The 12,448-nt window shown below is 51.4% G+C and overlaps 1 protein-coding gene across 2 annotated transcripts in view; it reads left to right on the top strand.

The window, feature by feature from the left end:
• Positions 1–11,245, top strand: part of RAB22A (RAB22A, member RAS oncogene family) — a 43,697-nt gene extending 32,452 nt beyond the window's left edge. Inside the window, exons 4-8 of one of the 2 annotated variants that reach the window (XM_049776370.1) lie at positions 3,163–3,234; positions 3,466–3,572; positions 4,697–4,806; positions 8,771–8,878; positions 10,529–11,245. In XM_049776370.1, the coding sequence (XP_049632327.1) occupies positions 3,163–3,234; positions 3,466–3,572; positions 4,697–4,806; positions 8,771–8,868 (387 nt within the window). In that variant the 3' untranslated portion in view covers positions 8,869–8,878; positions 10,529–11,245. Of the gene's footprint in view, positions 1–3,162; positions 3,235–3,465; positions 3,573–4,696; positions 4,807–8,770; positions 9,816–10,528 lie in introns of those variants that run through there. The other variant, XM_049776368.1, reaches the window with a different exon arrangement.
• Positions 11,246–12,448: the final 1,203 nt, after the last annotated feature.

The raw sequence follows: 12,448 nt of genomic DNA, 5'->3' as shown, positions 1-12,448 counted from the left end.
CATATGAAATGAAACTTTGTCAGGGCTTGATATTTGTTTTCTTGACAGAGGACCTTTGCCAGACCTTTCTCTTCCTGTCGCTGCTCTGAGTGAATTCCGCCTCAGTGCCTCGATTCTCACCAAGGGGTCTCTTGGGCAGACCAACACGCCACACATGTGCTGCCACACATATATGAGCTACCGCTCATGTATGCGCCACCACACACAAGTAATCCATTGCATGCATCTGACCCTGAGTACACTCTTTGCCCTCGCCCTGTAGAACCAGCCCATTGCCGGCCATGTACCTGTGGCTACATCCAGAAGCCCCCCGCCCAGAACCCAACATAAACTGTCTGCTCATCCAGATTCGGGCCCCTGAATGGCTCCTTCCTTCTGGTGACTGTTTCCAGGAGGTCATGAAGGACTCCCTAAGCCGTACCCCGGATCCTGAAGGCAGGAGGGTCCCAATGGCCCCAGACTCCTCTAGAACATGGCTTGACTCTGTTATCCCTGGGCCAGGTCTGGCTGGTCCAAGGGGCTATTGGAACAGAACTGCGTGTGTGTCCAGGGGCTGAACACCCCCAAAGACAAGAAACTACCTGTGACTGGGCTGGAAGGAAAGACTTGGAGCCCTGCTCTGAAGCCAGATAGGAAGCAGAGTTCCTCTGGGAAGCTGACATGCCAGGATTCTCTCTCTCTTCACTGTTCCCTCCTTCACACCAATGCAACACATTGGCTGTGTGATTGAGAACATGCTCCCTTTTGATTGCAGCAAACTGTAGAAAATCTGGTCCCCATCAGAAGGCAGGCAGCTTGGGCCCTGCCAGTCAACCCGACGCGGCCTGGGACAGAGCAAGAGGGCTGGAGGAAGCCACACACATCTGGGGTGACCTTAGGCTGACCACACAGGCCACAAGGCCTGGGGCTTCAGATGGTCTCCTCAGGGCTTCAAGGACACCTGGAGGACGGAGGCAGATCCCACAAGGATTCAGCCAAGTGGGAAACCCCAAGGTCTTCCTATAAGCCCCACTCCAGCCTTCGAAGAGCCAAGTTGTGGCTACACACAGACATAGCTAGAGCGAGCTGATGCTCTCGTGAAAGAAAGGAGAGTTTGAGGAGGGAGATTGGGGCATCGGTGGTGGGAATGTTGCACTGGTGAAGGGAGGTGTTCTGTTTATGACTGAAACCCAACTACAATCATGCTTGTAATTATGGTGCTTAAATAAATATTTTATAATAAAAAATTAAAAAAGAAAGGAGAGTTTGTAGCTGGAATCAAAGCTCACCATGGTGGATGGAGCATGTTAGGAAACAGCTTGGGCCTTCCATCAAAGGCTCAACAGGGCTCTGTCCTGGGCATCCAAGGTCGGCTCCCAAAATCAGGTCAGCACAGCTCCAACTCTGCCTCTCGAAGACCAGCCTCTCAGGGCTGAGGTGCCATCACTGTCCATGCTTTGGAGCAAAATGTCTCCAGGTGCTCAGAGATGGAAAGGCCAAGGCCAGCTTTCAACGTCTGGAAGTCCAGATGGAGGAAAACACTAAACACGGAAATGAATGACTAAAGAGAGAAGCGCAATGGGCAGGTGGCTAAAGAAGTCAACAGGCCACAAAACAAGGTTAGGGGGCCCAGCAGCCCTTGGCCTCAGCTGAGGAGACCTAGAAGCATTGGAGGGGGCCTGGAGCCTGAGAGGTGGTGGTCGGAGATGAGGGCTGAAGTCGCAGCAGGAAAGCTGTGGTCCTGCTACAGGACGACATCAGAGCTGGAGAAGGATCTTAGAGTCAGCCAGAGCCAGTGGACATCGTCCCCCCAAGAAACAAAATGGAGTGACAGCTGCCTTCCACAGAAAGGGGTACCCACAGGTAATGGCTGCGCAAGAGGCACAGCTGTCAGCTCACTTTTGGAGCCCCGCAAGGATGCGAGGCACTGGGAAACTCTGGATATTGGTGGACACACTGTCATCTCATTGGCACGAAAGCTCCAGCTGCTGTGGAGGGGGCAACCCCTCTCCTGTCTGGGGCAGGGAGGCTCTCCGATTGGCATCTCTTGTTTTCCCTGTGTTTTGGCACATTCCTTGCCTGCACCCCAGAGACAGGCCTCCCGGTAACCAGTCATACTCATGGGTGGGCTCCTCATTCCTCTTCAGCCTGCCTGGAGTCCGCTCTTGCCCCTTTGCAGGCAGTGCAGGGTTTAGATAGCTGGCTGTCTTCTGTGAAGTCCAAAGCACCGAGGACCCTTCCAAGCCCCACAGTTGGGCCTGCAGACAGGAAGAGTAGGGCCTTGGTTTGTGAGTGTGACGGGTCCACTGCTGATACCCCAAAGTACCTATGCTGGGGTTCAACGCTGGAGAACAGATGGAGGGGTCAGGACCAGGACTGGGTCAGATGAGTCAGCGTGTAGAGAAAGTTCTTGTCAGGAAAGGGGGAAGAAGAAGGAAGGAGAGAAGGGAGGAAGGGAGGGAGGAAGGGGCGCCCTGAGTCTCGCCGCCTCTGTATGGAACAACTGACACCCCCAAGGAGCGCCCCGCTAGTCTCCCACTCTGACTGGACATTTTTCCTTCTCTGTCTCCCTTGCCCCTGCACTGTCCTGCCTGTTGTGTAGGGGGACAGGATCGTGCATGCTGAGTGGAGTTCTGGGGACTGGTATGGGTCCTGTCCCCCATTGGGGGGTGGTCACACTGCTTATCCTGTTCCCCCCTCCAGCCCCCCAGAATGGCAGTGTCTGGGCTTTCCTTTCTTGGCACCATCAGCATTTTGCTAACAGGCCCGTCTCCAGGAGACCCCCCCCCCCCCAAATGCAGCCGCCTCTCTGGCGCCGGGAGTGCAGCCTTATTTTCATCTCCTTGATAGTTTGGGAGGCCAAAGTTTAAAGGACTATTGAACAAATGAATTTGGGGGCTATAACACTGAGTTCAATTACAAAGCCTCTCTCGCCGCTGCAATTGTTGATAGCACGATATTTAATTCCTATAAAGCTCTATGCTAACCTATCTTCTGAGAGACATTTCAGTGCTACATTAAAAGTTTTTGCCTTTGGTAATTACTGGTTCATTTGCTTTAATGCGTCACGTCGTCGTCTTTGGCTGGAGAGAGTGATTGCCTTTTGTGCGGGGATAATGGGCCACAGAGCCTAATAGAAGCGGCGTGTAACCCATTTATTTGGTTCTTTATCTCCCCCCACAGTTTCGTGCCTTAGCACCGATGTACTACCGAGGGTCCGCCGCAGCCATCATCGTCTATGACATCACGAAAGAAGTAAGACCGAGGGCCGGAGCCAGGGCACAGCGGCCCACCCCGGCTCCATCCCTGCCAGCCCAGAGGGTGCCCCCGGCACCATCGGGAGTGATTCCCGGTACAGAGCCGGGAGTCAGTCCCGAGTGCTACTAGGTGGACTCCAGAGGAAAAGCAGGGGAGTGAGACGGGGGCCAGTTTTTGAGGACTGACTTGGCGACTCTGGGCTGACCGCTTCTCCCTGCTGTGTCACAGGAGACGTTTTCCACCTTGAAGAACTGGGTTAAAGAACTTCGACAGCACGGCCCGCCTAATATTGTTGTCGCCATTGCAGGAAATAAGTGCGATCTAATCGACGTCAGGTGAGCCATTCGTGCAAGATCCCGCCGCCGATGGCTCTCGCCTCGTCTCACAGAGTCAGAGCCAATATGCGGCTGGCCCGTATTTGATCTCAGACAGTGAAAAATGCCTAGTGCGTCTGGCGCTGGGAGTCGTGACGTAGCCACTACAATCAGGAACGCAGGCCTTTGCAGCTGATTTGATTTGGTCGAGACGGGTGCAATTGTGTCTGTCCACAACACCCAGATATCAGATATGAGATATCAGATTATCAGATATGACTTCTCACTCCCGGGACACTGGCTTGGGCAGGGGGGTTCCTGCTTTTGTGTTTATTTTTTAATAATATATTTAAGCACATGATTACAAACATGTTTGTAGTTGGGTTTTACTTATAAAAAAGAACACCCCCCCCCTTCACCAGTGCAACCTTCTCACTACCAAAGCCCCCCAATTTCCTCCTCCCCCACCCCTTGCCGGTATTCGAGACAGGCATTCTACTTCTCTCACTTACTACTACTGTCATGATAGTTGTCAGTCTAGTTATTCCTCTAACTAAACTCACCACTCTTTGTGGTAAGCTTCATATCGTGGGCCAGTCCTTCCAGCCCTCATCTCTATTGTCTCTGGGCATTATTACAGTAACGTCTTTTATTTTTCTTAAATCCCATAGATGGGATGAGTGAGGAACAGATGAGTGAGATTATTCTGTGTCTGTCTCTCTCCCTTCGACTCATTTCACTCAGCATAAAAGTTTCCATGTCCATCCATGTATAGGAAAAGTTCATGTTTTTAAGGATACCTATTTCTTTTTAACTTTTCTTTTGCTTTTGCTTTTCGGCCACAGCCGGTGACACTCCGGGTTCTTCCTGGCTATGCACTCAGAAATCGCCCCTGGCTTGGGACACTGGAGGACTGAACCACAGTCTGTCCTACGCTAGCACGCGCAAGGCAGACGCCTTTAAGAAGGCACAAGTGGAGCTTGGCAGTTCCTGGGATCCAGTGGGGAGGGAGCCCCTGTCCAAGTTCACTCACCAGCTGCTTTGCCATCTTGTCTTCATTAAGTTAACTAACTGCTGGGTCGCTGGGGGGTGGGAGGGTGAGACATTACCCCTGCAGCCCCTTAGTGGCCCTTGTTGCCTTACAGAGAAGTTCTGGAGAGAGACGCCAAGGACTACGCAGATTCCATCCACGCCATCTTTGTCGAGACCAGTGCAAAGAACGCCATCAACATCAATGAACTCTTTATCGAAATCAGTGAGTAGCTTGTGCCTGCTGAGTCTGTTGTGTGCCAGGAGACTCGACCCGATTGCAGCTCCCATGCAGACTCCTGCTGCAGGGCCAGCTCGTCTTTTGAGTTTCTGATTCTGGCCTCAGCCAGTGACCTTGGAAGGAGCAGCCTTGTGGCTCGGACGCTTCTAGAAAGGCAGCTGCTGTAGATGAGTGATGCACAGGGCACTGAGGTCCCGGGAGCTATCTCTCCTGCCGTCTCTCTCTAGATGGGTTTCAATTAGTTGTCCAAAGCCATCGGAGATGGAAAAAAATAAATAAATAAATAAATAAATAAATAAATAAAGGGAAGTGGAATGCATTTGGAATTTCAGGAGCAGAAAGTCCTTCCCCAGATTCATCCGCCCTCCCTAAGGGAGTTACAAGGCTCGTGTCTGGGAGGCCAGGCTGCGGTGGGCGGCTCAGAAGGTCTTCTGCAGAGAACTTCTATGTTTATTCATGTTATCCGAATTCATTCCAGCAGGGCACAGACCACGCAGCCTGCACTCCTGGGATGTGTCTCCTTCTTTGGGAGTCACACGGGCACACAGAAATAGGGACTCACCACCACGACTACCATCACACTTTCTGATATAAGGGGGATGGAGTGAGCTTGCATGTAGGAAAGGTCTCTCAGGAGGCAACAGGGCTCCCCTCCCACCAGCACCCCACAGGAATACCCTTAATGAGGCCCCTCACCGGGTTTAGGAGGGAATGCAGTGGTGGACATATGCCCTCGTAGACCATCTTCTGGGCCCTACCCCTGGCACTGCACATGAACAAAGAGCAAAGATGGATATTGGAGCAAGGTCTGAGCTTCTGGCTGCTGTCAGTGCTCTAGCTGCGTGACCGGCCCAACAGAGCCTGTACAGGTGCACACAGGGGCCTGTGCTGGCAGAGCTGGGCCGCCCTGGAATGAAGTCTCTGGCTGCCCAACTGCTGGCCTTTTTCCCTGTGTCTCCTCCTTTTACTTGACCCCCAAATTTTGTTTCAGAGAACCGGGACCTAACTTAGATGTAGCCTGTGCCAGTGGGTAGAAATGGCCACCTGTGCGGCAGTTTTCCCCAAAGCTGCAGGTCAGCCAAGCCCAGCTGCCAGCCAGCTACTGTGGCCAGTGACCTATGGGCTGGGGCTCACACCACTGGCCAGTGATTGTCCTGATATTGTTGCCACCCAGATTCTAAATAGCTGGTAACCGATGCATTCCTCAGGCAGTGCAAAACCTGCTGGGTTTTTCTTTTTTCCACAGCTCAGGCTAAATTTTTTTTCTATTTTCCTTTTTCCTTTTTTGTTTGTATTTGGGCCACCCGGCAGTACTCAAGGATTACTCCTGGCTCTGCGCTCAGAAATTACTCCTGGCAGGCTCGGGGTACCTTATGGGATGCTGGAGATCAAACCCAGGTCATCCAGGTGTTAGAAAAATGTCCTCCCCACTCTGCAATTGCTCCAGTCCCTCAGGCTAAATTTTCCACATGTGTTATATTATTCAGTGTCAGGAATATGTTGTTAACCACTTTGGGTTTGTTTTTTTTTTTATTTGTGTGGGTTCACTTTGGAGATCAAGTCCAGGGACTCAGAGGAACTAGTCATATGCCCTACCACTGGAGCCAACCACCTCCGTTGCCCACCACTCTTAGTTTTAGAAGGTCTTTTTTCCAGTAGTCTTATAAACAAGAAAATTGTCAACTGTGGTAACTAAAAAAAATCTTGGGTTTAAAAAAAAAAAAGTGAGTATGTATGGTCTCCATATGACTGTATGAAAAATAAAAGAGTGTCAGTTCAGGAGATTAGAAAAATGTCGAGAGAAGGCAAGCTGGGTTTATTGTTTATTCATTGCTTATAAAATCACATTAACACACAGCCTGTCGTCCCAAAGTAATTTGTGTGGGCGAACAGTGCTCCTATCAGGAGTGTGAGGTTGTAGAAATGTTCACAACTTGAGCAGTCCTGTATCACCACTGGGAAGGACAAGTCAGCAGCACCACCACCACCCCCCAGCACTGCCCACTGACCCTCCACACTGACTTGGCCCTGTTGGTGCTGTGTGTATTGAGTTTATTTACCATATTATTTTCCTCTGTGGCAGCAGCTTCAGCTCCATACCTCTTGTTAGGGGCCCCGTGTTGGGGCTCATTCTTTTTTTTAATAATTTTTATTGAGACCAATGTGAATTACAGGTCTTTCACTGTTGTATTTCAGACACATAGTGACAGTGAATTAGGGCCATTCCCACCACCAGTGTTGACCTCCCTCCGCCATATTCCCAGCATGCTTCCACCACTCTTCCCAGCATGCCTCCCATACCTCCACCCTTAGCCCCTGGACTGCTAGTATATCTGTGCCAGGGACTGTGCTGAATAGAGGCTGAAAACACAGAGATAAGAAGCTGGTTTCTTTCCTCTTTCATTGGAGGGAGATTTTAATGTGAGCCATTTGGTGGTTAGAAGGTGCTTCTGGCCCCATGGTCTCAAGTGTCCTATTTAGAGGTCAGGACACAGGGTTGGATATACCTCTGTGCTCGCTATGGTCTTCAAGTGCCTGCCTCAGCACCCAGGTACTTGCTGCCGCCCCTGAATGCCGGCTTGGCAGGTGGTTGGCTCCATGATCTGGGGTCTTCAGAAGTCCCTGCTTCATGGAGCAGTGCCATGAGCCTGTCAGTCTCCTGCTTGGTTGGAGGAGGCTACAGACATACAGTCTGGCAGCACCTGTCCCAACTTAGTGCAGGTGGCCCCTGAGACTTGCGATCATACCCAGCATGCCAGTATGTGGACTCAGATGGCAGAACCCAGCCCTTCCATTCCCATCTGCAAGTGTCCTCGCACGCCAGGCCGCAGAACTCTCTGTGTCACCTTGTCGAGACCCTGCCAAGTGTTGGAAATCACTGGCGATTGCTCTGTGGAACTTGGCGTGTCCATAAGGCATGGGCACCCCTGGGCAGGTGATGAGACGGGAGGAGAGCACTGAGGGGCTCGCTGGGGGTGGTGTCCTGTGCTTGCCTGTGCCCACCTCTCCCAAAAGGGGGTCTCTGCCACCACCTGGGCCTATCCTCGTGGGCTTATCATGAATATTCCATTTTACAGTCCTCAATGCCCTGTGAACTCCTTGCTGGAAACTTAGAATGGAACTAGCGTCAGTCGGGGAACTGTGGCCCTGGGGAACAGTGAGGGTTGACCTGGACACCCTCCCAAGGCCTACATGGTGGGTCACACTCAGTCCTCACCGGGACAGCCCTGCAACCTTTCTGTGACTCGAGAGCTTAGTCCAGAAGGGTACATCTGTTTTCCCTAGGACAGTGCTTCTCAAATAGTGGGGCGCGGGGTGGGGGGGGGGCACACGGGGGTGCGTTTGACCTTGGCAAACAAGCTAAGTGCTAAGCCCCGTGTTTATGTCTCTGCATGTCTCTAGAACTGAGAATTGCTGTGTCCTGCTTCAAACCCCACTTCGAAAAGCTATGCATTGTAAAACATGCTCATTGTAGTCATTAATCCAGACATCACCTCTGATTAAAAACTTAGCTCAAATTATTTTATATGGGGCCCGGAGAGATAGCACAGCAGCAGCATTTGCCTTGCAAGCAGCCGATCCAGGACCAAAGGTGGTTGGTTCGAATCCCGGTGTCCCATAGGGTCCCCCGTGCCTGCCAGGAGCTATTTCTGAGCACACAGCCAGGAGTAACCCCTGAGCACCGACGGGTGTGGCCCAAAAAAACAAAACAAAAAAATTTATTTTATATGTTTTTGTTTTGCAGGTTAAAGTTTTTTTAATAAAGATAGTCACAAGAGGGGGTTGCAAAAAATGTTTTCTTCTTCCTAGAGGGGCATGAGAAAATAATTGAGAAGCACTGCCCTAGGGGAAGGAACAGTCTTAACGGGACATGGTTCTCTTGCATCGGGCAGCGGACAGACAGATGCACAGCCTTCCAGCTCATTCTGCCCTCTCTCTCCCGGCTTAGGTCGAAGAATCCCATCCTCTGACTCCAACCCCGCATCGGGCGGGAAGGGCTTCAAGCTCCGCCGACAGCCTTCAGAGCCCAGGCGAAGCTGCTGCTGACCCAGCCCCGGTGAGAATGGAGGTGACCCTGCGGACAAGCGGGCGGGCAGTCGGCTCCCACCAGCCAGATGGGGCAGAAAAGGTATTTCACCGAGATTGAAGACCGCGGCGAGGACATTTTCCGTGCGGGCACTTCCTTCTGTCGAGATGCGGGCGGGCAGAGGAATCACATCACTGACTTAGGGCTTTACTGCAAAGGAAGCCGGACTCGGCGGACTGGGCTGATTCAACTGTTGAGCAGTTTAGTAATCCAGGCTCTCTGTAACATTTGTAAAGGGAAAATTAGCACTTTCAGGATCTTGAGGAAAAGCCCCGATGGAAATGATCCTTCCCGTGGTTCCCCATTACCACTATTCCGGGGAATTGTATCATTTCCAATAGGGCGACATATCATAAGTGGAGGGAGAGCAATTATTATTTGAAGTTAAAATGGGTGACTTATAGGCCTGATGGAAATGGTTTTATCCGCGCCATCTCAGAGCACTTTGCATTGCTGCATTAGCCCGGGAGACGGCATTCAACGCGCAGCCATAATAGCAGATGAGCATCTCACGCCCCGGTTTGCATTCTGACCCTGTCCTCTCTGTCACCCAACACATCATTGGCACCTTTTGGTAATAAGTTCTTCCGATCAAGACGGGAGGGGGCCCCCGAAGAGAAATGGAATTGCATATGTTTAAACCGGTAGGCATAATAGTTTAAAAAGAGGAAGAGAAAGTAAAGAACGTGGTGTAAACGCTGTCAGGTTGGGGTTTTGTTTTTCTTTTCTTTTTTTCTTTTTTTTTGGGGGGGGTTGTCTTTTTTTTTTTATTTAACTCAAATATTTTGGTGACAAAAGCAATTATCTGTCGCTTAACATATGTCAAATCGTAGTCTATATTTATGAGACTGTTGCTTAAAGATGATAAATTATGTAAATACATGAATAAATCCTATGTTTCACTCAACACTCCCCTCATTCTCCCACACCTCACCCCAGCTCTCGGGCTGTCCGTGGGGGACAGGTGCAGATTCGTTGCCTTAGGACTTTTGAGCTCCTCAGTCCTCCCCCTAGGCCCCACCTGGGAGTGGGAATAAAGACACGCAGTCCATTTTGACAAGCCCTGCTGGGGCTGGGAGAGGGGCATTCAGCCCCCCTGCTCCCGTCCCCCTCTCATGTCTTCTCACCCATACAGCACCCCAACACCAGCTGCTTTCAGAGCCTGCCTGGCCAGTGGTCTCCCCATCTCTCTGGTCCCTTTCTCTCTTTCTTTCTCGGTGAGTTAGGGTTCAGACCCTTCCCCTCGTGGGGAGTCTAATGAGGTTTTACAGTGGATTTTATTTTTTATTTTTTTCAGAGTGGATTTTAAAATGAGACCCTTCAGTGGAGCTAGTGAAATTTGTTCCCGGTCTAATTTAGTCCTGAATTTGCGGCCTGAGTGGTGCGCCAGGGAAGGAAATTTTCCAGATGAAATCGGAGCCATAACAGCTTTAATTTGAAACTGAGTGCTCCTTAACTGAACGGCTGAAACTTGTAGAATCCCCCCCCACCCCCTCCTGGCCCTGGATGTACGCCCACGTCAAACGCCGTCACCCTCCCTTCCCCGTGTCTCGGAGTGTGGGTTCTGACGAGCACATAGGACGTGGTGCGGGGGAGTTCTGACGTCCTTTTGCTCTGCAGATCCTGCGTCGATTCGCTCGCTCCTGCCCTGCCTGGCACCTGGTTTCTTCCCCAGAACTGGGCTCTGAGCACTAAACACGGTTCCACTTGATCCTGCGTCTGTCCCCGCCCCTGGCCTGTCCTTGGCTCCCTGTGCTGGCCTCTGTCTCCACGACAACAAGAATGAAAGCAGGTCGCTGTGCTGCTGCCTTGCCTGCGCTGCCTTCTCCTGCTGCCTGACCTGTGGGTCCTATTGGTTTCCTACTGCATAGGTGCCACCTGTCATCCCCCCCCCCCCCACACACACACACACAGCATCCATCTCGACCTCCCAGCATCCAGCCTGCATCGAGCGCATCTTTTCTGCCCTCTGGCCGTGCATTTTTCAGTCCCGATTTCTCATTTCCCAGGCGCAGAGCGGGGGGTTCTGTTCGGGGCTCGCCCCATGTTTGATTAACAGGAGGCGGGAGGGGGACAGCTGGTGTGTGGCTGTCACGACACCTCTATCCCTCACCCATCTCGACCGTGTCTCTCCTGCCCTCGCTTCCATCAGTCTGTATCAACAATCCACATGGCCCTATTTCTCCTGGGGTCTCTCTTTGAATGCTCGGCCACAGCCACGGCAAATTGCTATCTCCAGTTTGTAACGCAGACCCGGGGAGAGTGGGAGAAGATGTTTTCATTTATTTTGTTGGCCGCTGAAATGCAAAGATGAATATTAAAGTGGGAGTCCGCGTCGCACGTTGAGCTTGAGCACCCTCCCCCGGAAAGATGAGCTGAAGAGGCAGGCGACCTCTGGAGCACTTCATCTGTTCTCTGCAGCTCATTCTTATTAGGAAAGAGGATTTGGTGTCCGGGGTGTTAGCCGGAGCCCCATCTTAAAAAATGTCTTTGGCTCCCTTGGGATGCAAGGCTTTTTTTTTTTTTTTTTTGCTTTTTTGCTTTGGGGGTTCAACTTTAGGGACTGAAAAGAGAAAAACCCTTTCTGGGCTCCAAGTTTATATTGATTGCTATCAGTGAAACAGAAGTGAAGACTTTGTTTTTCTCTTTCCAGTCACTCTCTCAGTTTTTTGGGCAAAACTCTCCCATCCCACAAGTGTGTTGGTTCTGGTTGTGTGATTTTCTGGGGAGCTGGCAGGTCGTGATTAAAAGAACAGAAAGGAACAGGAGGATTGTGTGTCCTGTCCATTCCTTCCCACTGCCTGTCTGCTGGGCTGGGAGAGACGAGCGTGCCTGCCTATCCCGGGGTTCTTGGTGAAGCCCATCACCTGCTTTGCAGTGCGTGCAGCCAAGCTGCTTCGAAAATCACGCACTTCACCGCGGCCCGTCTGTGATTTGGTTTAAAGCCTTCCATTATACACACATTTGCTGGCCGCCCACCCGTGTCTTCGGGGATGGATGCTTTTGTACCAGCGGCTCAATCGCTTTTTAAGCGGGCGGGGGTCCTGCCTGAAAGTTCTTCACTCTTATTCTTTTCAAAGAAAGGGCAAAAGGCCACCTTCAATTTTTCCAACTTTTCTCTGGAAGTCTTGCGTTTCTTTCTTTCTTGTTCTCTAGGAGGGAAATGGGCCTAGCAGGCCTCCGGAATTAAGCCCTAGGAATGGTGGTGATGAAAATGCCCTTTCGGTAACCGCCGTGCCTCCTGAAGCAGCGAGCCCAGGGCCTGGGTTTATAGGGCGCTCTGTCCGGAGGGACGCAGAGGGAAGCAGGCTACGCTAATTGGCATGTCGGCCTCGGTGCAGTCAGCTTCAAGTGGTATTTTGTTCATTATTGTGCCTTTTGTATTCTGAGAAGGAAATGGAAGAGGCGCTATCAATTCAATAAATTCATGTTCATTCTTTTCTCTTCCCTTCCCCAGAGTAGCAGCAGGAAGGGTGATTGGGAGGAGGGAAAGGACCAGAAATGTCACCCTCAGCCCAGGTGGAGAGACCGCCACTCGTC

The sequence above is a fragment of the Suncus etruscus genome, chromosome 7, assembly GCF_024139225.1.
Source record: "Suncus etruscus isolate mSunEtr1 chromosome 7, mSunEtr1.pri.cur, whole genome shotgun sequence".
NCBI lineage: Eukaryota > Metazoa > Chordata > Mammalia > Eulipotyphla > Soricidae > Suncus > Suncus etruscus.
This window is presented reverse-complemented; position numbering and strand designations above follow the sequence as displayed.